General features: G+C 42.8%; 1 protein-coding gene across 42 annotated transcripts in view; it reads left to right on the top strand.

Annotated features, from left to right (window-relative positions):
* The window catches only part of plekha6 (pleckstrin homology domain containing, family A member 6), a 374661-nt gene that overhangs the window by 286632 nt on the left and 61565 nt on the right, over positions 1 to 26464 (top strand). For 21 of the 42 annotated variants that reach the window (XM_078166583.1, XM_078166712.1, XM_078166743.1 and 18 more), the window contains 5 exons: positions 15326 to 15507; positions 17170 to 17748; positions 19571 to 20057; positions 24091 to 24177; positions 26019 to 26072. In XM_078166583.1, the coding sequence (XP_078022709.1) occupies positions 15326 to 15507; positions 17170 to 17748; positions 19571 to 20057; positions 24091 to 24177; positions 26019 to 26072 (1389 nt within the window). Of the gene's footprint in view, positions 1 to 13521; positions 13567 to 15325; positions 15508 to 17169; positions 17749 to 19570; positions 20058 to 24090; positions 24178 to 26018; positions 26073 to 26464 lie in introns of those variants that run through there. The other 21 variants (XM_078166903.1, XM_078166446.1, XM_078166924.1 and 18 more) reach the window with 8 other exon arrangements.

Raw genomic sequence — 26464 nt, 5'->3', positions numbered from 1 at the left:
GCACGGCGACTTGTCGTTGACAAACTCTTTGAGGAAACTGACATTCATTGTATGCAAGAAACTTTTCTTGCTAAACAAGATCTGGACAAGCTTAATTCAGTTAATAGTAACTTCTGTGGGGTGGGGGAGTCTACCACAGATTTGAGCTTTGGGTTGGTTCATGGCAGAATACCTGGCGGTGTGGCCATAATGTGGCATAAAAAATATGACCCTCTGATCAGTGTGATTAGATTGAGTGTAGACTGGTGTATTGCAATAAAAGTTTCTTATAATAATAATGGGTTTATAATTTTAAATGTTTACACACCCTATGAATGCCCCAGTAAAGAGGACGCACAAAAGCTTGCTTTTATTGGCTCTTTTATTGAGGAAAATGAATGTACCTGTATTTATGTAATGGGTCATATGAATGCCGATATTTCTGATAGGAAGTCTGTATTTGGCCAATACTAAATTGAGTTTTGTCATGATAATAAGCTTTTTTTAACTAGTAAGATCCTCTTGCCGACGGATAGCTATACATATGTCAGTGAGGCTTGGAATACAACATCTTGGCTAGATCATTGTATTAGTACAGCTGATGCCCACAAATGTGTAGATAAAGTTGAGATTTTGCATGGGCTTGCAACAACAGACCACATGCCTGTCTCCATTATGCTGAATGTAGAAAACATACCTACACTGACCACTAATGATAATAAGGTTAATCATGGTGAGAAAATTGAGTGGGCTAAACTCTCAGAGAATGACCTATTATATTATCATGATGTAAAGACTCATGTACGCAGGGAGTCAAAAGCAGACTCGTGCACAGTGGAATACACAAACTTGTCCTTTAATCTTGCCAAAATCGGTACACAGGAGGTCAAACAGCGGAGGCAAAGGTACAGAGACGGCAGGCAAAAAGCAGGGTCAAAAAAGGGTAGCAACTGGTCAAAAAACACTGAAGACTCACAAGGAAAAAACGCTGGAACGCTGTCACAAAGGAACAAGACAAACTGGCACAAAGGGGAGAAAACAAGCAGACTAAATACTCTACAGGGAGGGGAGACAATGAGACACAGGTGCAACACATTAGGGGCGGGGCAGGTAATCACACAGGTGGGAAAACACGAGGGCAGGAAGTGAAGGACCTGAAATGAGACAACAGGTGAGTTTCAACATAAAACAACAAAGATAAATGTGAGACACAAAAAGTAACTTAACTAACAAGGCGAGGTGTGACACATGACTTGACTGAGAAGAGCATAGGGAACATTGAAATTCCAAATGATGCTATAATATGTGGTAATATTAACTGTGGTAAGTCAAATCACAAAGAAGAACAATGTGAACTGTATGACAGAATTGTGCAGGGTCTGAATGAGGCTAGTAAACCGTTCATTCAGAGAAGGGCAAAACAGCATAATTTCAGGCCAGGCTGGAATGAGTATGTGGATGAACTGCAAGCCAGAGAAGCCTTTAAAAATTGGATTATTGCAGGAAAATCAAGGCATGGACCTGAGTGTGAAATTAAAAAGCAGGCTATCACTCAAATATGCAGTACGTTTTATTAAAAGAAATGAACTGACTCTGAGAGCAAATGCACTGGCTAGGAAGATGCAACAAAATGATGTTAAAGATTTCTGGAAAGAAGTCAAGATTATGAATCATAGTAAAATACCTTTGCACTCTAGTATGGAGGGGGTAACTGGCAGTGTAAATACCACAGAATTATGGAGAAGACACTATATGGAGCTTTTTAACTGTGTCAAAAGTGATTTTGTTGTGTTTTTATTGTTGGTGATGTTTCCCATGATAATGTGGTCATTAGGCCTGATGATGTCAGTTATGCCATCGGGAAATTGGCTTTAAATAAATCCTGTGGCCTTCATCAGATCTCTGCAGAACATTTGAAATTTTAATGTCACAGAGTTTCTGTATTACTTGCTTTGTGCTTCACGGCAATGCTGATGCATGGTATACTACCTGACTCCATGCTCTCAGTCCTGCTGGTGCCAGTAGTTAAAGACAAAACGGGGTAGATGTCCAGTACTGACAACCATAGGCCCATTGCTTTGGCTAGTGTATTATCAAAAGTGATAGAAAGAATCTTGCTGGATAGGTTGGATGAATATATTGTCACCACAGATGATCAGTTTGGATTTAAAAGTAAACATGGGGTAACACTTCATAAGTCAGCCCGCGTTTTAGAGTGTACCTCTCGCCCACTGGGTCCATGTCATTGGTTCGACATCCCATTAGTCCGACTGTCCGCGGTGCTGAACGGCTTGCGGCGGGCGTATGGTGCACCGCGACCGGCTTGAGGCGGAGCAGGCTCACGGCTTATGTGTTTATCACTTTCTTTTTCATTTTGACCCACACCATGATCTTTTCCTGACCCTAACCAAGTGGTTTTTGTGCCTAAACCTAACCAGACCTTAACCACAGGGCATCATGATGATTTCGGAACGGACTTCGGAACAATGAATTTAATATGGTCGGAACAATGGGCTGTCGAACCAATGGACTGTCGAACCAATGGGCAGTTCCCCGCCCACTTTCCCGGGAGTTAGCGTATAACTCCCGGGAACTTACATGTACTTTCCTGGGAGTTAGAGTATAACTCCTCCCGGTCACTTACCACATACTTCCCTGGGAGTTAGAGTATCCCTCGCGGTCACTTACCACATACTTTCCGGGAGTTAGAGTATCCCTTGCGGTCACTTAGCACATACTTTCCCGGGAGTTTCCTGAAACTTATGGTTTAATTTCCTCATATGAATCTGTATGAAGTGCAGTAAAAACAAATGCTTTTGCCCTTTGCTCATGGCAGTTGATTCAGTCACTTTTATGTAGCCTATGTGTCATCAGGCAATTTCATCCACACTCCAGGGTTTTAACATTTATGTTTTGTTTACATTTCATTGAATGAGTTTGAATATGAATATGTCAAGAAATGGGTCTATATTCTGCGAATTGCCTAATTAATGGGCAGGCTGGAGTACAAAGCAAACTTACCTCTCTCAAGTGCACATCTATGGAAGTCTTGTAGTGCCATCCGAGGACAAAACACAAACAATACAGTCATGTAATAATATAGCCTACATATATCTTAAAATACATCATATAATGAGTCATGAAAAGTTATAAAATGTTTTTATTTAATTACACAGAATCCACATGGTAGGTGCTGTTCTCACATCTACAGCGTACTTTCACCAAAACTTACAGGGAAACTAGCCAGTACTTTCCGCCTAAGTAAATACTAACAAAAGAGACTGGGCTGGATTGTGAAGTTTGCACTGTTTGCCTGTCCTTGGTCTGAAAGTACTAGGTAATTTCCCCGAAACTTACAGGGAAACTAGGCAGTACTTTGCACCTAAGTATATACTAACAAAAGAGACCGGGCTGGATTATGAAGTTTGCACTGTTTGCCTGTCTTTAGTCTGAAAGTACTAGGTAATTTCCCCAAAACTTACAGGGAAACTAGGTAGGGATGCACAGAATATTTGGTAACCGAATATATTCGGTTGAATATTGCAAAAAAACACACATTCGGTATTCGGTGGAATAAGTTAAAAGCAAGGCCGAATAATAGCGGCGTGTTTTGATAACGCAATCAAACAGCATGCCATGACGGGCGGAGTGAAATGTCGGCAGTGTGGCGATCCATCCATCACCACACTCGCATTTGCGACTAAAAATAGTTTTGAGCAAGCAAAATAGGCTTAAATCATTCAGCACGCTATGCGAGCAGCCTCAGATTTCAACCAGCAGCAGAAACGAAAGCCGAATCCCATCGGTTGTATTCCTGTCAAATACGGCGGCCATCGGCTTACCGGCGATGGGAAGTCGGCTCCAATAATATCCTCTTCTTGGCGTCATGACTGCCCAAAAGTACCTGAACAGCCAAGCCAGCCGAACACAGGTATGTGATGTGTCAGAGGAGAAACGAGCCGTTCACGGCCCACAAACCTCACCACACTTTAAAGACTGTTCTTTACTTATGAAGGGACTTGTCAGGAGAGGAGGGTGGCTGGTTGATTCTTATTTTATTTATTTATTTTATTTTGATCCCCCCTATGTTCATCACTGATTGATGCTGTTTTTGAAGTATGAATAAGTCAATAAGTAATTTATTCCATTGAAATATCATTGATGTATTATAGAAAAGTGATTTATCTTTTTATAAATGACAAAAGGCACATCTGCCTCATTTCCATTGTGGTATCATTACTTAGAACCATGATATTTTCATTGGTATCATACAGTGGGTCCCAATATTGATACCCTGACAACACTAATCTGGAGGGGGTTCATCAGCAAAAACTAATGAAAAACTAAACAACAATATTCGGCATTCGGTACTCGGTATTCGGCCAAGTAATAATATTTAATATTATTCGGCTTCGGCTTCGGCCACAAATTTTCATTTCGGTGCATCCCTAAAACTAGGCAGTACTTTCCACCTAAGTATATACTAACAAAAGAGACCGGGCTGGATTATGAAGTTTGCACTGTTTGCCCGTCCTTAGTCTGTAGCTTGGCACTCAGATGGTAACCCTTTAAAAACAGTTAGTTCAATGCTTCACAAGGTAACAATATCACCAGAAAGTAATACAAACATGAATCAAAGTGTCCCTGACAAAAAATAACAGAGTTCCACTGGTTGTCTTATTCAAGTTCAGTTTTGTTCCTTCTGTTGTAAACTGTTCAGTTTAGTTTTAATCCTTTATTGTGACAAATGCACTTTTTAAGTCACAAGTCAAGTGGAAAAGGTTGTCGTGATAGTACTACCACACAGTGTGACGGTCAAGTGATGGAGATAGAAGAATGGATGGGCTCCTGTGGATAATAGGTGATCTTGATCCAACAACTTGGGTCAAGGCAGAGATCAGGTTCATGGGTGGCTCACCATCTCTCTCGTCAGGTAGAATCTCAAATCCACATGTAATTTTCCATAGGATCTGAAAAACCTCACCTGTGTAGAAACAGAGCTATTACTATTTTGCATCATCAACTTCAGTTGTTTTATGGCCATAATCAATATCACATAAATACATCACAGTAACACAAAGTGAGCAGATGAATGACTTTTAACTGTACAGTTTTTCTCAGCATGGAATACTTTATCCCGTCTTTACATTTCACATCATGAATTATTAGCCTTTTAATCCATAACTTGTGATTATTAAGCTTATTAATCAATCACAAATACTACGTATTTCCTTTTGAACTATAAAGTTAATGTTTTTAACCATTTGTTTAACATTTTTCAACTTAACTATGAATAACAAAATCATGTATGCTATTAACACACATATTTTGAAACTGTGGGCTACACCAGTAGACACACTGTATTAAGCTTGACTATTCATCGTTAATAACATCCATAACCAACTGTAATGGTGCAAATGTATACAGTACACTACTAACACAAATAAAAACGGCAGTGACCTTGACGGAAAAACAACTGTAGCACTTTACAGTTACAAGTAGGTCACAACGCCAAGTTAGTGTGGTATAGAGGGAAGCACACACTTTACATGGCGGCAGGCGCCGATATCATCTGCAGCACAAGCTAACGTCGCTAGGTGTGTAAGCATTAACTCACCAAAACTTTGATAAATGCGGTAAAACTCCCATCGCACAGGTCCTCGGTTCCTCCCTCACGTCTCCTGCGAGTATCTAGGAGTGTTAGCTTTGTGTTTACATCAACATTTCTCACCACAGACATTGTGTAATTTCACTCGTTTCTCTTTGTCGTCTGCTTGTGTCATTCCTGGGCCTATGAGTACAAGCTCCTTGCTGAGAGGTGGGACTTTCTACCTTTAACCAGTGGGAAGTGTACACCTCCCTGTTTCACCAATGACAGCTGGTCTAAGCAGAGTGACTGTGATTGACACCTTGTTTGATCAATAAGACTATGCCAGAGCGATGTAGTTAGATTGACAGGTAAAAACAAACAAACAAACAAACATTCAAGCAACTTGCAGACAACTGAGGGATGATACGGGAATATTGTAAGAAATAAACTCTACGTACAGAGAAAATATACTGCACTTTCTATTCAAACTCATTCAATGAAATGTAAACAAAACATAAATATTAAAACCCTGGAGTGTGGGTGAAATTGCCTGATGACACATAGGCTACATAAAAGTGACTGAATCAACTGCAATGAGCAAAGGGCAAAAGCATTTGTTTTTATTGCACTTCATACATATACACATTCATATGAGGAAATTAAACCATAAGTTTCGGGAAATTACATAAGTGACGAGTTATACTCTCCTGGGAAAGTATGTGGTAAGTGACCATGAGGGATACTCTAACTCCCAGGGAAGTATGTGGTAAATGACCGCGAGGGGAAGTATGTGGTAAGTGACCATGAGGGATACTCTAACTCCCAGGGAAGTATGTGGTAAATGACCGCGAGGGGAAGTATGTGGTAAGTGACTGCGTCGTTATACACTAACTCCCTGGAAAGTATGTGGTAAGTGACCGGGAGGAATTATGCTCTAACTCCCGGGAAAGTACATGTAAGTTCCCGGGAGTTATACGCTAACTCCTGGGAAAGTGGGCAAGAGGTACACTCTAAAACGCAGGCTGACTTATGAAGTGTTACCAAACATGGCACTGACGTGTATATATGCTCTGAAAGAGGCTGTCAGTAGCTATAGTAAACATAACTCTACCACGTTTATGTGCTTCTTGGACGCTTCTAAAGCCTTTGACCGCATTAATCATGGGAAATTGTTTAAAAAGTTACAAGAGCTAGGGGTCCCTTCTTATTTAATACGGATTCTACATTATTGGTACTCACATCAAACCATGAAAGTAAGATGGGGTAATGTCATATCTGAGCCCTTCCTGGTGACTAATGGGGTTAGGCAGGGTGGGATTCTTTCACCTATTCTTTTTAATCTATACATGGATGAGCTCTCTAAAAGGCTTAAAGGGTGTAGGACTGGCTGTATGGTAGGAGAAAAGCTTGTAAATCATTTACTCTATGCTGATGATTTGGTCATCATGTCTCCCTATTCTGCTGGTTTGCAGCAACTGCTTAGAGTCTGCTCAGATTATGGAAAGCAGTTTGATGTTACATTTAACTCTAAAAAGAGTGTGATCATGATTGTAAAGACTAAAGAGGACCGGAAAAGAACATTCCCTACTTTTTTCTTGGCAGACAGAGAGTTGAATGTTGTTGATAAGGTCAAATATCTTGGTCACATCATCAGGGACGATCTTTGTGATGATGATGATATTCAAAGGCAATATTGTAAACTGTATGCACAAGCTAATATGTTGGCACGTAAATTTTTTTATGTGTACGGATGATGTAAAAATTGCTTTGTTTAAAGCCTATTGTACTCCACTGTACACTGCCCACCTGTGGTGCAGCTACAGTAGGGCTAAATATCGTAAGCTACGGGTGGCATACAATGATGCACTTCGAATTTTACTGAAGGTCCCTCAGTGGACGAGTGCCAGTCAGCTGTTTATGTGTAGTGGTGTTCCCACCTTAGATGCTGTCCTCAGGAATTTTATGTTTAATTTTATGGCAAGGCTAAATGACTCTAAAAATAAAATTATTATGGCTTTAACCATGCCTAAAAAGAGCAGTACCAGATATTATTCTAGTTTCTGGAGACACTGGCGAGTGTCTTTGTATGTTTTTTAGGTGTGTTTTTTTAATCCTGTCATTCATGAAATCATGAAAAGAGCACCCCCTGTCTCCTACTGGATGTGTGATAGCATGTGTCTGCAGGTGCATGTTTGAAGTCTAGTTGAAGAAGCTGTAGAGTAGAGCTGGGTTGAAAAAATCGATTTAATCACAAGTCACAAGGGTTATGAGTGTGTATTCTTCTTAAGGGTCCCCAGGGGTTAAAACTGTTTCAAACTTTAACTTTAACTCAGGCCTCATTTACACCGCAAGTGATCCACAAGCGTTGTGGCAGCACCAAATTCACACCAAAACCGAACAGATGCGACGCGAAGCGGCCGCTGCTGTCCCGTCAAAATACAAACCACACCCGAACAGTTGATGGCAGTAGTGCACCGTGTTTGCAAATCTCGAATAAACCCCAAAGAAGAAGAAGTGAGTTTGGACCCAAAGCCCAGGGTGGGCAGGTTTGCGTGCCAGTGATTATTCCAACGCTTGGAGAATTAATATTTAACACTACAAATGGATGAGTAGGCTACATGAAACATGTACCTGTCAGGTATCGGTTGGTCAAGGAGATGTCTATGGTGGCCGAGGTCACAACACACGCAAACGTGTTTTTTGTTGAATACCACGACCATTCGCTCGCGACTCGCGCAAAAAAACAGCGTCTCTTCTATTTTCGAGCTTGCTCGCGAAAGCAGCGCAACTCGAGCAGCGCGTAGAACGGATGCGGTGTGAATGCTTTAGCCTGTTAACATGCTCGCCGAAATGAAAACGCGAGTTAACAGCGACCGTTTGCAAGCAGTGTAAATGAGACTCTCCACACACGACTCTTACTACCTGACTTTTCCACAAGCCGAGGTGTTGTGGCTCCAGCAGCACTTGTCATAACCATTGTTTCTAGCAAAGACGTTGGAGAACAGGCGTTCTTCTTCAGCGCTCGTCCTCGGCACCAACTGACGCGAATATACTGCTACCGTCAGTTCCAGGAGGAATTGACACGGCCCACTGAGGGCAAAGTTGTATGACTTACAGTACCGAAAAAAAAAACAGGTACCGACGGCATCGACTTGGTACCGAAGTATCGGTTCTCATGACAACCCTAGCTCTTAGATCATCTGAGCTTAAATTACTGGACATCCCTTGAATCCACATTGAAACTCAGTCCTTATCTTTGGAACACTTGTCATTGTACCCATACAATATTTTTATGACCAGTTTAAAACATTGTCATTCAGACACGCTGAATAAATCATTAAATGCTTCTGAATAGCTAATAACCTGCTTTTTGTCTCTTTTCTTATTTAATTGCTGCCACAGTGTTTTATCTTGTCAGCCCTATGCTGTGTATTGTTTTTATCTTTTATTTTTTTTATTGTGTAATTTGTTGTAAGTACTTTTGTATCTATGAAAGGTGCTATACAAAAAAAACTACCTACTTGCTTACCGATATGGATGGATGTTTACATGCTCTTAAAAATGGAGGCTGTAGATGCAGGTGGAAATTGAAGGTTACCACTGTAACTATGGTTCTATGAGTCCCGGATGACCGCCAGGCGGTGCTTTAAGCACTGGATGCCTCCGTTCGCGCAAGCATGTGTTGAGTACAAATAAAAACAATGTCACCTGTTCTATTTCGTCCGTCAATGACTGCCAGGCGGTGCTTTAAGCACTGGATGACAAATATCAGCAACGTCATGAAGAAGCCCAAGCACCTACTTCATTGACCAGAGGCAGAAGAACCTGGGAGCAGGACCACACCCAACGGGTGGGGAGTGGCAACATTGATTCTGTAAAATCGGGAAAATGTGTCAAGTGATGTCCAGGAAGCCGCAGCACAGATGTCTTCTAAAGGTACCCCCCTCAGGGCAGTCCACGAGGCAGAGATGCTTCTGGTAGAGTGGCACCTCACTCCCGAGGGTAAGGGGTGGCCACTGACCCTGTAGGCATGCTTGATGGTATTGACCACCCAGTGGGACAGGCGCTGTTTAGAAAGAGTACAACCTTGGTTAGGGCCACCATAACAAACAAAAAGCTGCTCCGATTGTCATACAGACATGGTAGCATCAATATAGGCAGCAAGAGCCCGAACTGGGCATAACAGGGTTGATTCACCCTCGTCTGATGGAGAGTTAAACCGGGCAAGCTGGATTGGCCGATTGACATGTGCACGTGGCAGTACCTTGGGGAGGAATGCCATGTTCGGCCATAGTGTAACCTCTGAGCCATCCGGGTTCCGTCTAAGGCAGGACCCGCTGACTGACAGGGCATGTAACCCCCCAACTCGCTTCGCCGATGAGAAAAGCCGCCTTCATTGACAGCCATTTCAGACCTGCTTGGGCCAAAGGCTCAAAGGGTGGAGCAGACAGGGCACCCAGCACCAGGGACAGATCCCATGCTGTTACCCTCGGGACACACAGGGGCGCAGCCTCAAAGCCCCCTTGAGAAAGAGAGAAACCAAGCGATGTGACCCCATGGAGCCATCCCCAACCAAGGCATGGCATGATGAGATGGCTGCCATGTACACCTTCAAAGTTGAATGAACGCGGCCACTATCTAGGAGGGACTGAAGGAACTCCAGGATCGTGGCCATGGGGCAGAGCACAGGATCCTCTGCCCTACCTGCACACCAGGCAGAGAATCATCTCCACTTGCACTCATACTGAAGGCAGGTGGATGATGCATGAGCATTCAGGATGGTAGTCCTAACTGGGTCAACACAGCTTGTCAGGAGCGGGTCAGGCCCTGCAGTGGCCAGACCCAGAGCTGAAGGCGGTGGGGGTCGGGATGCCAAATCCGGTCCCCCAACTGTGACAGAAGGTACGTCCTTTTCGGGAGGCGCCATGGAGAGCTGCAACAGAGCCTCCACAGCAGTGGAAACCAAGGCTTCCCTGGCCAAAAGGGGGCAACCAGAAGGAGCCCGTGGCCCCGCTGGAAGACCCTCTGTAATGCTGGTAGAATCAGAGGTAGTGGTGGAAATGCATACAGGAGCTCATTGGGCCACTCGTGCCCCAGGGCATCCTGTCCCAGAGGAGCGGTCCCTTCTGTCCAAGAGAACCAGAGGGGGCAATGAACTGAGTCCTCCGAGACAAAGAGGTCCACCGCTGCTCTGCCGAAGTGGTCCCAAATCATTTCCATCACCTCCAGGTGAAGCTGCCATTTCCCTGGTGGAGGCTTGCACTGGGAAAGAAAGTCTGCAACCTGATTCCGCTCGCCCGGCAGGAACATTGCCTGCAGGGTGGACAGGCGAGGAGCGGCCCAAGTCAGAAGGCACCGGGATACCGTTGACCTGGTGCCCCCCTGATGATTGACCTGGGAGACAGTATACATATTGTCAGACTGAACAACCACATGTCTTCCCTGCAGGTGTGGTAAAAAATGCTGGAGTGCTAGATACACAGCCCGAAGCTCCAAGACATTGATGTGGCTTGCACAGTCCCAAACAGACCACTGCCCCTGAGCAGGCCTGCCTCGCCATACCGCATCCCACCCCCAAAGGAAGGCATCTGTGATGACAGTCTCCCAGAAGTATGGAATAGCTCCCAAGGGCGTGCCCCCCAGCAGGCACGCCTTGTCCTTCCAGGGTGTCAAAGCACGAACACGTGCCTGTGACACCCTGACCAGCCTGCGCCTGTGTCTCTTGGCGTCCAGGAGAAGGCTGTTCAGCCACATTTGCAGGGGGCGTAGCGTCAGCAGGTCCAAGGGTATAACAGCTGAGGCAGCTGTCGGTTTGCCCAAGAGCTGCAGAAACTTGATGTAAGGCAGCCACCTGCCCCTCCTGAAATGGGGGAGGAGCTGCAGAATGTCGCTCATGCGCCGTGGCGAAGGGCAGGCCCTCATGGCAACCGAGTCAAGCACCAACCCCAGGTAGGCGACCCGCTGGGAAGGAACCAGGCAGCTCTTCTCCCTGTTCACCATGAGGCCCAACCTGGCCACATGTGCCAGTAGGCGGGCTGTATCCTGTACCACCTGATCGCAGGATGGACGCACATACCAGCCAGTCATCAAGGTATGGCAGAATCTTCATTCCCATAAGCGTCCTTGAGATCTATGGACGTAAACCAGTCCCCCTCACTGACCACACACAGCATGTCCGCCGTGGTCAGCATCCGAAAGGGCAGAACCTTCATATACCTGTTGAGGCCCCTCAGGTCCAAGATGGGGTGAAGTCCGCCGTCTTTCTTGCTGGCAAGAAAGTAGGTCGAGTAGAACGCCCCGGGCTGTAGTAGAGGATCCACCCTCACGATGGCATCCTTGGCCAGGAGGATGGACAACTCCTGAGCCAGAGCGAGGGCTTTTGCCAGGTCGCTGATGATGGTCATTGTGACCCGGCCGGAGCAAGGGGGCCGGCGACGGAACTGCAGTTTGTACCCCTGGGTCATGGTGGAAATCACCCAGGGGTCCGAAGAGCAAGCAGCCCAGTAATTGAGCTGCTGCTGAGAAAAGCAGCCGACAACCGGCCCCATAGCCCTAGCGCTGTCCCCCCCAGCCTTTAGAGGTGCCGGGGGGACGGCGGTCAGGCTCAGCGCCCCGAAATAGATATGCAACAAAGCTAGGAGATGGGAGCGGACACGCTGCCTTCACCAGCAAAGTCACTATACAGGTAAAAAATAAAAATAAAAAACAACCACTTCAACACAGGTGGGAGAGGGGAGCGGACATGCTCCGCGCACCAACAAGGTTAATATGCCAGAGTGGAGTGGGAGTGGACACGCTGCCTTCACCCCTTTTTTTTTTTTTAGAAAAAAGAAAGACAAAAGGGAACACAAAAAAACGTTTTCTTCTTGAAAAAATATAATTACCTTAGTAGCTCTCCCCTCAGCTGTTGAACGATACTGGGGGGGAGGGGCGAAACGCCGCTCTCACCAGCAAAGCCCAAGCAGGACAGGTGAGCATCAAACATTAAATCAAATAACGCGCCAGCCACAGCCTCTCAGAGGACGAACAAATCGTTACTCCTACCGTGATGGCATGAGGCTGCACAGGGCTGGCAAAAAGCAGTTGAGAGGCTACAGCTGTAGCTCATATTCAGTCCATGTACTCTTGGCGCGCAATCGCGAGAAGAAATGAGAAACCGAACACCTGCAGACGCCGGAAGATATAACCTCCCGGGGGTCATGCTGGGGTCACAGGTGACATTGCTGTTATTTGTACTCAACACATGCTTGCGTGAGTAGAGATATCCAGTGCTTAAAGCACCGCCTGGCAGTCACTGAGGGATGAAATATAAATGTTGTTACTCCTATTTGAGGTCCATAGGCAAAAAAACACACAGGCATACACTAGTTGTAGTAGAAGCAACAGTAGTAGTAGTTGTTGTAGTAGTATTAGTAGTAGTGGTAGTAGAAGGAGTAATAATAACAGTAGCAGTAGTACACAGTACAGTAGTTCACAGCAGTAGTACACATCCATAATAAGCTCAGAAAGGTCCTAAATAGCAAAAAAGCAAACTGTGATGATCTACAAACTGTAAAAGACATCAAAAAGTGAATACATGGTTTATAGTTCTGCTGCTGAATGCAACAGCATTCACACTAACAAGTATGGCAAATATTAATCAATATCAATCAGTGTGTCTTTTGCTTGCATATTAGGCATACAGAAAATATGTAATTATTGTAGCATTCATTCCTGTTCAACTGTTATTCTTTGTAGGTTTTATTTAACTGATGTTATTTTTGAGCAATTAGAAACGTGTCTATGGGTCTAGACATGACTTTCTAACCATACGTGGTTGATTCCCCATTATGCACAAGAGTATTCATGGGGACGTTTGCAATCTATTAACTGTCATTTGTTCATGTGGAGATTCTGATGGCAGAGACTGTATTTAAAAGCTGTGTGTCTCCCCCCAACCCACCCCCCATGAGGTCTGCCGGTCCTTGCTGTCGACTGTCGTGTAGAAAGTACAGTAGGTACAATGTTGATTCTTTTACCAACCTTATTTTTATGAACTGTCCTGTCTGTAAAGAATGCATGATTACATCTCTTGAACAGTACTGCAGGTCTGCCTAATGGTTGGATACCTAAGGATTCATGCATAACAATCTTCTCTTGTCCTATTTGGGTTGTTCATGTTTAGTTATTGACTGCATGTTAAATCTGCTGTTTTAAAGTTACACCCTGTGATTTTGTTCATAAAACCAGCACCACTTCTGCAAACCCTCTTATTGTTTTAAAACTCAACTGTTGAATTGTTTTTTTGTGGTTTGGAACTGTAACAGAATCTGTGAGTGTAGCTTTAACACCAGAACAGTCCACTAGAGGATTGTGCATGGATGCTTTTAAAGCAAAGTTCTGGTTTATCACAACTTGGGTCTTATTTTACAAGTTGTGCCTAACAGTTTTTTAGCAGTAACTGTAATTATTACCCCAGTCTAGTCAAGTCAAGTCAATTTTATCAATCAATCAATCAATCATGTATTTGCCGCATGAAATCATACAAGGTACAACTCTGTTGAAATGCGACCCTGTCAGCTCCTTCAACATGTGCATTGCAAATACCTCTTCTTACATGCTGCTGCTTTATAAATGTCCATGTTTCCGTGTGGTTCTGCTAATCCATTGTTTCTGGTTGTGGAATGACTGAACTGTTGTTTTAAGTTAAGATGCTTCTGTTGTTTTATAAATCAAATTCACCCACAGAATTAGTAAATTTATTGATCACCTGCCTCCACAGTCCAACACCAACCGCAAAAAGACCCCAAAACACTTGAAAAATAGACATTAGAGCAGAAATCTGGGGCAAATTTAAGGAAAATTGTGTGCAAATTTAGTGGAGCTAACAAAGAGGGAAACATCCACATCACATAAACAGCCTAATATAAATCACAAATTTGCTTCAAAGAGCTTTACAACTGTCCACTGTAAACGTCCATCACAGTTAACAGACGCATCCTCTGTTTGAACTTTGATTTACTATAGGTTACTTTACAGTAGTTGTACTCTCACCATTTTATTAAACAGTTGTACATCAGCTGGTCTAGTGCTGGAGTGCTTTTAGTGCTAGAGCAAAAGTCTGTAAGTCAGTGACTGAGTGACTGCTGCCACTTCCTATTACAAATTAAAAGCTGTTTCAATATATAAAAAAACCCTAGTGTTTCATAAAGAGTACAACCATGTTCCTGGGTCTGACCCATTCTTGTTTTTCCATGTTTTCATTTATCGAATTGTTTTGAGTATTTTGAAAATACAAAATTAGTAAACAAGTACTGGAAAAGGTGCCCGTCTTGATGATATCAGCAGATTAATCAGCTGTTGGCTTTTTCTTGCTCCAAGCTATCGTAATTAAATTGGCTTTTAAAATTCCAATATTGGTCAACCTCTAAAACAGATACAGATCCCACTGTTATGATTACAAGAGAGCAAAAAATTAGATTTAAAAATATCTCAACATATCACCTTGGTTACAGTATATCTCACAATACAGTAAATCATAACCCCTGCGTTGTGATACATATCATATTGCCAGATTCAGCTTGACATCCAAATTAAGTGGTTTTCTAATTAAGATAGACCAGAATTACCTAGACATATTTGATATCATGCCTCTTCATTGCATGACAAGATGAATGCTGCTGATAAAGTTCATAAGCATGTTGATCATGACAATAACAGTGTCTAAAACTGTGTTATTTATGTGCTGCCTGTGCTGTGTTTTATCTCCCCCTGCAGGTGAGGTTGCACAAGGAAGAGGGTGAGGATGGGGAATTGAAGGGTCCTGTTGTGTTTTGCATGCAGGCGGAGCACACTGGTACCAGGACATACTACTTCAGCGCAGACAGTCGTGAGGAACAGGAAGAATGGATTAAAGCCATGAGCAGGGCTGCAGAGGTCCAAAGTCAGCCAGCGCAGAGGTGCTGTTCTCACACATGCACAAGGCCATTTTTGACATACAATACAGATGCACTGGCGGTCACATTCTCCTGATTCTGTTTAATTTGGCCTGTCCTTTATGTCCAGTCATGGCGATTTTGGTATCAACTGGTACTATTCATATCTCAAAGGTGGCATCAGAAAGGCAACAATACAAGCCACCATGAAACAAACTGTTTTATGGTACTTACACTTCCATGATGTCTTCCATTCATCATACAATCACATATAACAGTACCTTCAATAAGCAAGGAATTTCCTCAATTTGAAATGTTGAACACCTGTGGGGAATTACTAGAATAAGAAACAAAGGATGTTAAAGTGATGGGGAAGAAATACACACTAAAAAAACTGAGGAACCAAAGCAGAATGCACTGGTAAAATCATCAATTGTCATCAAAATACACAAAAAAACATGACACAGGTACCAATCCAATCTGCATATAATCCTACATATATTAGAATATGAGTAAAAAGTAACATGTATGCAGTTGTACGTAACTAATGTGTGCATAGTCTTATTACTGGCCCAATTCAAGCACTGTATTACCCCTTTTTCACCAAGATGGAACTGGTTCCATTCTGGTTCTCACACCTTTTTCATACTGTTCAGAGCATTTTGACCAAAATTAATTTGGTTCAGAACCTGAAAAGTTGGTTCTCAGCTGTAACCACAAAAATAGCAGGTTTTCCTTGACCCAAAATGTGAACTGTGATGATGTCAGCAGGTGTGTCATATTTTAGAGAGCCTGCAGTGATCTCATTAAAAGTTGGTCCATGCTAGTTTTTGGGGCAAAAACAAAGAACTGTGCCAACAAAAAAAAAAAGTTTGCAGTAGTAATCTGCAATTTTGCTAGTATTGTTTACTTCTGTAGTGCATCGTGCAACGCCCTCCATTTATGAGACATCCTTGATCACACTACATAGCACCAAGGTTCCAAAAATCATGAATGGAACCAGTTCAAGAACCAGAGCTGATTTTGTGTAAAAGGGGTATATGAGATGCAGATTTGTACAGCATGACCTGCAGTCAATCAGTGGAAGGGGATCTGCCCCCTAGTTGTGTGCTGCACTTATAACGGAGAGAGACTGTCATCAAAACTGGCCAATGACCGAATTTCCTGCCCATTCATAAGACCTTATGTTTACACCTTCTGTAGTTCTGTAGTTACAAGTCAGTGTAAACACCAACCAGACTGAGGATAAAAAGGTAACAAAGGATCCTGGTGTGTGTTGGTCTGGCACAATTGGAGATTGCCATGAAAATAATGTTTAAGATTATTTTTTGGATGTTTTTGTGACCTTTATTTAGAAGACAGCTATAGAGAGGCAGGAAGGTTAGAGAGGCGGGATGACATGCCGCAGAAGGTCACAGGGCGGAATCGAACCTGGGCTGCTCTAAAGGACTGGGGCACTATATGGGGCACACCCCTGGTGAGCTAGAGGTTGCCACCATAAAAACACTATTAAAAGGAGAAATGTACAAAAGTCTTTATTCACACAAAATGACCATTTTGAGGGATAGGTAATTGACCTGATGTCGAGATTTGTTGGTCCACTTTCTGTGTTTGTAATCTCTTTTTTAAAACAAAATAAAGCTGCCTATTTACAATCATGATTCCTTTTTCCTTCAAATTTCACAGAACAAACCCTGACACCACGGAGGATCTCAGCCACACCATGGTGACCAAGGCTCCTAACACACAAAAAGAACAGCATCCACACACACAAATACACAGTGAAACAGACAATGACCTCCCCCTTTTGACTAAGATCAACGGGGTCAGCAACCTGAAAAAAAACCCACCCTCCATCCCCTGCTCTGATCAAGAGGGGAAAAACAGTGATGGAAGACAAGGTGAATTTGGAGGAGAAGGTAAAGATGAAGGAGGAGGACCTAGACCTGACCACGCCTCTCACCCAAGTCACCATCCAAATGGCTGGGGCAACTATGGCCCTTGCAATAGCGTGCCACACAACAGCAATAGCAAACCCCCACCATCCAGGAGTCACAGTGGACCCCGAGCCCCTCAGGGATGCCCAGAGGGGGGTCTCAGCCCGTCACATGACCCTAGGGAGCAGCAGGAAAATGTGGTGCTGAGGAGGGGCTTTGTTCCCAGGACAGCTCCAGAGAGGGTAGCCCAGAGGAAGAGCTCCATGGCCCAGCTGCAGCAGTGGGTCAACCAGCGGCGGGGTATGGCCTCCCAGGAGGACATCAACAGGTAGATCAAAGGAGAAGAGGAGGAATATGACACTGCTCTTTCTCTTCAAGTTTTCTTGTGTTGTTCACTGCAATGAGCTTCAGATGACGCTTCAGTGGTCATGGGGATACTACAAAGACACTGATGGTGTTGCTGTGCTGTAAGCCATTTACAATGACCTAAGTCATTACTCGGTGCATGCAGGTGCCCCTCCATTCGAACATCAATGAAGTTGCATGTTAAAAGTGATGCCAGTGTCAGTAAATTTTGCTTTCTGTAGCCAAACACTCTTTAATCAGTAACCAACAACCATATTTTATTTTCTGTTGGTTCTGCTGACAGACAGCCACCTAGCAGCACTAACATGCAGAAACATAGTGCCCACTGCCCAAGCTCCAGTCTTAACTGGTGAGCTAACATCAGCCTTTGCTGCTCTGCACTGCAAACCACCCAGGGTCAGGTGGGAGCTAGCTAGTGGCACCACTCATTCAACGAATACCGCGAGTAACACTGTCCTGCTGGCAGGACGGCATTGCTACAGAAACATTGGCAGCCACCCTGCGGTCTCCACCTAGGTAGCCCTAGTGAGCAAGCAGCTTTATTTTGGGCTACATAATCCCTTTATCCCGTTAACTAAGTTAGCACCACTAGCCGTGCAGACACTACTAACGGCACTAACACAGCTAACTGTGATACAAATATAGTGACATAGTGATAGTTTCAAAAAGAAAAATCATTGTGGCACCAGTTTTCAATTGCTCAAATTTTCTTGAGACACAAATGCTATGTGACTAATTTGAAAGATGCTATAATTGCATTTTTATTTATTTATTTTTTTTACAGAAAGTGGTTTTGATATTCATTCCCACCAGAGTTTATTGGTTTGTAACATTGATATTCAAGGACAGAGTCAGTCCAACTGGATTGGAAAGTCGGGGCTACTTAAAAATCCTGAGCACAAAGTTGTGTCTGTGCTCCAAATGTACCAGTGTTATCACGCTATATCACATTTTAATTAACATTGTGATAAAGTTAAGCTTACAATGAAGTAAAACTTAAGTTGAGCTTCAGAGCCTCCTGGCAAAATTACTATAATTTACCTGAGCATAGGGTACAGCACAGCTCATGGACAGAAATATGAGGGGAAACACTGTGTCTAACATTATCTTATGAATAAATGGACTTGCATTTGTATAGCGCCTTTCTAGTCATCTAGTGACCACTCAAAGCGCTTTTTACACTACGAGTCACATTCACCCATTCACACACACATTCATACACTGGTGGCCGAGGCTACCATACAAGGTGCCACCTGCTACTCAGTTTTAACACACTCACACACCGATGGAACAGCCATCGGGAGCAATTTGGGGTTCAGTATCTTGCACTTCGACATGCAGCCTGGAGGAGCCCGGGATCGAACCACTGATCTTTTGGTGGACGACCCGCTATATCGCTGAGCCGCAGCCGCCCTCAAATAAGGAAATGTCTTTCTTTCACCATAAATATACCTCATGTACAGTATTTGGTGAGTAAAGTTGCTTTTTTCAGGAATGTACACAATTAATAAAAGGTTATGAAATGTGTCAAAAAAGTCTTATCAAAGTAGCATGAGATGTTTGTTGAAATACAGCTGGCATACATGAAAAACATGTAATTTGATTCTTTATTTGAACCTAGCCTTTATTTTGCACAATTGAGAGATTACTTTTTACACATAAACTTTCTACTGCTGCTGGTTGACTCATCCACAAACTACAAGTCCCTGTCATTCAATCTTATTTTCATGACTTGACATGACATTTGATAAGGCAATAGTCTTTATCTCTTCCTGTCATTCCAGCCCATCTCGTTACTACCTAGTGAACCATGGGGTCTCAGGTGACTACTACGGCTACCCTGGTGGCCCCCAGATTATGGAGGAGTACCCTCTGTACCCACCGGGGGTCCGACCTGACAGTATCTGCTCTGTCTCTGCTGTGGGGGGATACGACCGACACTGGACTGTCGAGGAGAAACGTCACTCGCTAAGGGATAGACCCCACCACCTGCATGGACCTCCAATGTCCAGGGACCAATGGGGACCACCGTACTATGGTGGAATAGAAACATCAATGAGACGTCTGTCCATCCAGCCCCGCTCCAGGTCTGTGCCCAGGTCGCCGTCCTCATCATCTGGGGGGCCCTACTCACCGGTGCCACCGAGCTTTGTCTCCCCGGCTCGATCGCCATCTGCCCGCTTTGACAGGTTCCCAGGACGGATGAGGGATGATGTGATCTATGCTGATCCATCTGTCTACAGCCTGAGGAGATCCCTCAGCTCACCCAAGGTAAAACGATGAGTGTGTGTGTTTACAGAATGTTACAGTGGATATAAAGGGTGACCACTACCCCAACTTGACAATCTGTTCTATAACAACAGGCCACAGCTCACTTCTTCAACTTTTTCTGTTTTAAAATATTTGCCACTTACTTAGGGGATCAGATATTTCGATTTAATGGGAACAGGCTTTTATCTCATACGGAAGTGCATTGCATTCACTGGTTAAAAAAAAATTAGACACCTTATCTCGTAATTACGAGATAAGGATCTCGTAATTATGAGATCAGGAAAGGTGCCACATTAGCCACTGCTTCGCTCAGAACCACATACTGCACATCCACGAAGGGGGGTCGGAACTACTGTAACCAGCTGCCACTCGGGTGGTGCCATCCTGACTATATGCCATATCTTTATTATAATGCGTATATATTGGAAATTACGACGGAGTATTAGGGCCACATTGAAGAAAAAAAAAACTGAGATTTTGAGAATAAAGTCATAACTGAGAAAAAGTCATAATATTAGGCTACGAGAATAAAGTCAAATTATGAGATTAAAGTCGTTATTTAATGAGATTGAAGTCATAATATTACGAGAATAAAGTCGTAGTTTTTTAAGGAAATAACCAACAACAATCCGAATGCGTTCGTTTGGGGACAAGTTAGTGGTCACGTTACTCGTTCCACAGGCGAAGGACCCCGGACACATAACCTACAGTAAACAGACCAGTTGTAAGTAACTTTTAACATAGCCTACGTGAGTCTTTGTGACACCTTGACTCTTGTCCCCTAACTAACGCTTGTTTCTGTTTCACTAACGATATTTTCACACAATTAAGTCACATCCCGTTATTTCCTCTGTAAACCTAACGTTATAGCAGCCTACAAGCATACTGTGTCAATATATCAGCTCAGACACTGTTAGAAATGTAATATTTAGCCTAATAACATCATGCTACAGCAGTAATAACGTCAGCTTAATCAAATGGTTCTAGCTCTTCCGGTAAATGTCATAAACTCTGGACACATTTTCCCTGTATGTTGACATGATAATGGCCACGTTTCCCAGATCGCTCTTCGCTTAAGATCTTTCACTAAGAAGGAGCTGTAAGATCGAGCTGACCCACTCTTAACAGTCTTCTTAGCGACCAAACGCTCACAGATCCAGCCGCGGCAGGCACATTAATATTACACTGAGCAAGGAGATATTAAAACATTGCGCGCCGTATATATTTTGATCTATTTTATACTTCAGATTTATATTGTTTGGCATTAATTGGTGACAGAAAAGAACAAATTTCATTCTGCAGGGAAACGTGTGTCCTTACTCTGCATATTGAATCTTGAATCTATGTTTTTATGAAGACCCTGTGTGCGCTCAGAGCTGTGGCACAAGTTACGCACCGAAATCTGGCGGAAGAAAAATAATAAGACAAAAAATAAGAGGCTGTGTGTGACTTATACGCTGATGAAGTGGTGGGTGATCGATGCCTGACATAGATTGATTTAGTTTCAGCACCGTGGTAGTGGCCAGCTCCTGTTAAAAGTTTCTTAAAGAGCGATCTCAAGTAAAATCTTAAATGGATGCAGACAGTGAAAAGAAAGCAATAGCCTAATTTAAAAAGTTGCCTCTATTGAAAATGCATTTAATCTCTGATACAATTTCAGGGTTCAACGCTAACGGTTTTTTCACTTGCCCAGTCAGGCAAGTTGGTCAGAGATCTATTTGCCCGAAGTCAGTTTTTTCTTGCCCTATAAAAATTGTTTAATTTAAGTGGCTATCAATTAACAAAGACTGCAGTTATTTTTATGTTATGTAATCTTTATTCACACTGTATTTATTAATTAAAACAACACGTCATGTATTGTAGCTTAATTCCTACACAAATATGACAGTGTCAGGGCTTAAAGTGAAAAATTTGTCAATCATTCTCCGGCTGTAATTTTGCGCCCTACTTGAGCCATGCCCACCTCTATTTCCCCCCCCTCTCCAGTTCTGCTGTATTAACACCGGGTTTAATATATTTTGCTTCCATCTCTCTGCCCTGCTCTACTCTACTTCAACGCTACTTAGCTCTCTCTCTACTCTACCAGTAGACTACCACATCCACGTGTTGCACAAAACGCACACAACAGTGTTTCCCCTAGGATGGAGTTGTAGCAGTGGAGGTGAAGCACACGCATGAAAAATAATTTTCCCATGTGTGAAACTTTTTTGTATGCTTGCAAAGCACAGCCTGCTGGGATGTTTCTTTGTATCTACTGGTAGGCTACCAGAAGGGCTCTTTAGGGCTAAGTACATACAGTACATGTGTGCACAGTATGAGCAGGTGAAATGTCTGTCTAGCTTACATATGAGGTGTCTCAAGATTTAGGAACATACAATTGTATTGAATATAATAAAAGTAAAAAGTCACTTGACATGCTGCTGTTTTGTGCTATGACCTATTTAAGTGCTTGAAGTATTTACGTGACAACGCCTGAACTCAACACAAGCTCAGCATGAGTGCCATCCTCTGCGAGCAGCGTGTTTGTCTTTGCGTAACAGCAGACTGTTTATGGTTATTTACACACTGGCCATTTCAGTAACTTTGTCAGCTGACAAACCGCACCGGGCTTGGGGTCAGGTTTGGTCAGGAAAATGCGACTCGAGCCACACTCACCTGTGTGTGTGGCGGAACTCCGCCATGCGGGATACAGAGAGCAGAGGAGAATTGTTAACACGTGACCATGTAGAGACAGAAATGACACGATGACAAAACACCATAAATAGTATATTGTTATGTTATTATATGAAGTGTCCGTCGCGCAAAATAATATCAATGGGGGCTGTGGGCAGGACATTGTTACACAGCGTGTGCCTGTGACTTCAGGCAGAGAAACCGCTGCATCAGAGCCGAAGGAGCACGTTTTAAAATACATTTATTTTATCAATTATTTATTAACTTTTACTATTTTTAGCAACTTGCCCAATCGGGCAAATGAGTTGTTAGTTTACATGCCCGACCTTGAGTTTTACTTGCCCTGGGCAATCGGGCAATCGTTATTGTTGAGCCCCGAATTGAAAAGCTATTTCTCAAGATAAGTTCTGTAATTACCTTGTCCGCTTTCATTCTGTTCATATCTTGACAGGAGCTGGCCACTACCATGATGCTGAAACTAAATCAATCGATGTCAGGCACATCAATCACCCACCACTTCATCAGCACATAAGTCACACACAGCCTACTTATTTTTCGTCTTATTATTATTTTTCTTCCGCCAGATTTCGGTGCGTAACTTGTGCCACAGCTCTGAGCGCACACAGGGTCTTCATAAAACATAGATTCAAGATTCAATATGCACAGTAAGGACAGGCGTTTCCCTGCAGAATGAAATTCATTCTTTTCTGTCACCAGTTAACGCCAAACAATATAAATCTGAAATATGAAATACATCAAAATATATACGGTGCGCACTGTTGTCCTTGCTTAGTGTAATATTCCGTCGTAATTTCCAATATATACACATTATAATAAAGATATGGGATATAGTCAAGATGGCACCACCCGAGTGGCAGCTGGTTACAGTAGTTCCGACCCCCCTTCGTGGATGTGCAGTATGTGGTTCTGAGCAAAGCAGTGGCTAATGTGGCACCTTTCCTGATCTCATAATTACGAGATCCTTATCTTGTAATTACGAGATCTTTTCTCGTAATTACGAGATCCTTATCTCGTAATTATGAGATCCTGATCTCGTAATTACGTCTAATTTTTTGCCTTTTTTTTTTGTCTATTTTTTTTTTTTTTTTATCCAGTGAATGCAATGTGCTTCCATAATCTCATGTTTTCCCTGATAATTAGATTAAATGCAGGTTTGATTATTGGTAAAAAAAAAACAAAAAACAACTGTAAATGACCTTTAGCAGTAATTATGAGAGATTTATGTTTTGTTTTCATACGTTGTAATCATATTCATCTTACTCTAATCTAACAACTTGAATTAATTCTTGCCTCCATTCTGCCCTGACTCTTTCCTTATTACCTTCCCTCCCTCCTTCAGTATGACTATCCCGGTGATAGAAGGTCCTTAAGCCAAGGATTATTCCACTACAACTACCCTGTATCCCCTTCGTTCCACAATAAAATGGTATGTGCCACTAATGTGCAAAACATATCAATCTACTGGATAACATATAAAATCACACAAGAAGTCATCTGATGGTAGGCACAGTCTACAGTAGCTGTGGCACTTAATGCAGTGCTATGTGTAGCTTTGCTTTGGGGTTTCTTCTGCACATCTGTCCTCTGTGTATTTGCACTAACTCTGCACGCATCATTCCCCGTCTGGACCTTTTTTTCTGACTCTCCTTTCTTCTACTCCCCTCTGCTGTCCTGTCCGTGACATGGTACAAGGACTGCTCTGGTGTGCATATGTGTATAAGTCTATGTTTGTATGTGTGTTTTACACATGAGAGAAACATGACATAATTACAGAGAGAGCTAACCGCCATGGGCTCTACCAATGCAACTCATTATCAGTGTAAGACTTTCAAACAGCCCCATGAAGTTTTGTAAGCATCAGACCACCTGATTAAAGAGGAAATATGATAAATGTGATGTTGCATGTTTCATTTTGCCAGTAAACAAACAAACAAACAACCAAACAAAAACTATGGCCAGGCATTTCTTCCAGCTAATGGCAGTAATGTGCCAAGAAACACTGCAGTGCGTTGGTGTAAAAGCAATAAAGAGAAAGCAGCCTAGGAGCCAAAAAACTGGGTTTGCCAGTGTTTTATTCAGTGCTTTTGTTAAGCATCAAGGACACACACATTTTCACCCAAAATCTATGGTGTGTTCAGTTGTCATCACATGACCAAAGTCACCTTATCCAACACAACATATAAAGGGAAACTCTCCCACACAGACCAATAATAGAGGGGGGTACAGAGGGTCAGACAGGCACTCTGGCCCAAAAGGTACAAATAGATGATGATTGTCTTAAGACCAGACTGGACAGAATGGACACTACTTAATCAACAGAGACCATATGACCCTTGTGTGACTCTCAGAACATCTGAACAGAGTCTTCACGTCACAAGGAGTCAGCACGAAACTTATAAACCAGTCAACACTTTAACATTTCTGCTGGTACACCTTAAAGGAAATGGCCACTTTATAATGAAAATACAGACAATACTTACTGACCCTCAAGTCCAGTGTAGTTTTTAATCCACAAAACTTGTTTGGGGTATCGGAGGATAACAGCTAGCTGGAATAACAAGACGTAATTTACTCCACTTTTATAGCATAATTTCTCAGTTAGCCTGCCCTGCAGGCTGCTGTGTTTACATGGCAACTTCCGATACCCCGAACGAGTTTTGTGGATTAAAAACTACACTGGACTTAATGTCGGCATGAGGGTCAGTAAGTACTTCTATAGTGGCCATTTCCTTTAAAGACAAGATCTTTTTTATTGAGAAAAAGAACATTAACAGAAAAATAGGTCATTAATGATTAATAGCAGCACATATGAATAAGAAATTGAATTGAGTATGACAGGGGTGTTTCACCTACAGACAAGACTCTCTTGAAAGGAAGACGCAGTATGACATCATCATGACATCACATGTGACAGCCTTGAAACAGTGAAACAATAAACATGGTCATGAGACTGAAAAAAACAGCAAAAATAGCAAAAACAACATCAGCCGTCTGTGAATACCAGAGCAAAACCTTTCAGGGAATCGTGGGAAGAGGTCAAAGGTCACTCATCTAAGAACAGTGAAATGAGCAGCTTTTAGTGCCAAGTGCCAGGACATTAACATCTATTTAATTCTGTTAAAAGTGTCACAGTTGATGATTGGCCAGGAGCTGCAGACCTTCAGTGTTTGGCAGACTGGCTGTGGTGCTTTGCTTTGCTGCTGACCTATCTGAAAGCCTTCTATCTGTTATGTGTCTGTGTGTTGCTGTTGCTGCTGCTTGGCTCAGGAGGACATAATAGACCTTCAGCTCCAGCGCAACCTGAATTACTTAGACCAACAGGTAAGAGGACAAGCACACAATATTGTTTGTCATTACATATTTAAACACATCGAGTCAGTGACGACATTGTCAGTGCCTGAGGATTCTTTGCTCCCTTATTCCCTATTACAGTCTCATTCTTTCTTATTTCCTTCCAAAAGATGCTCTTTGTAAGTTTGCTTTAAAAAATAATATTGGCTCACTCTAACAGAGTTCCAGTTTTGATCCAATCAGACTGCTGTCTGGTCTCTGTAATCTGATCTGAATCTTCAGGCCTATTTTAAAAAGAGAAAAAAAAAAAAAAAAAAAATCAGCGAATCAATTTTACTTTTGTGATGGCTTTTCAAAGCAACATGGGATTGGATCACCCTGATCGAGTTACAAACTTTTTTAAGGTTACCAAATCTGGATAA

This window comes from Epinephelus lanceolatus, chromosome 1, assembly GCF_041903045.1.
Source record: "Epinephelus lanceolatus isolate andai-2023 chromosome 1, ASM4190304v1, whole genome shotgun sequence".
Lineage (NCBI taxonomy): Eukaryota > Metazoa > Chordata > Actinopteri > Perciformes > Serranidae > Epinephelus > Epinephelus lanceolatus.
Note: the sequence above shows the minus strand (reverse complement) of the source record. Positions and strands in the feature narration are given on the sequence as shown.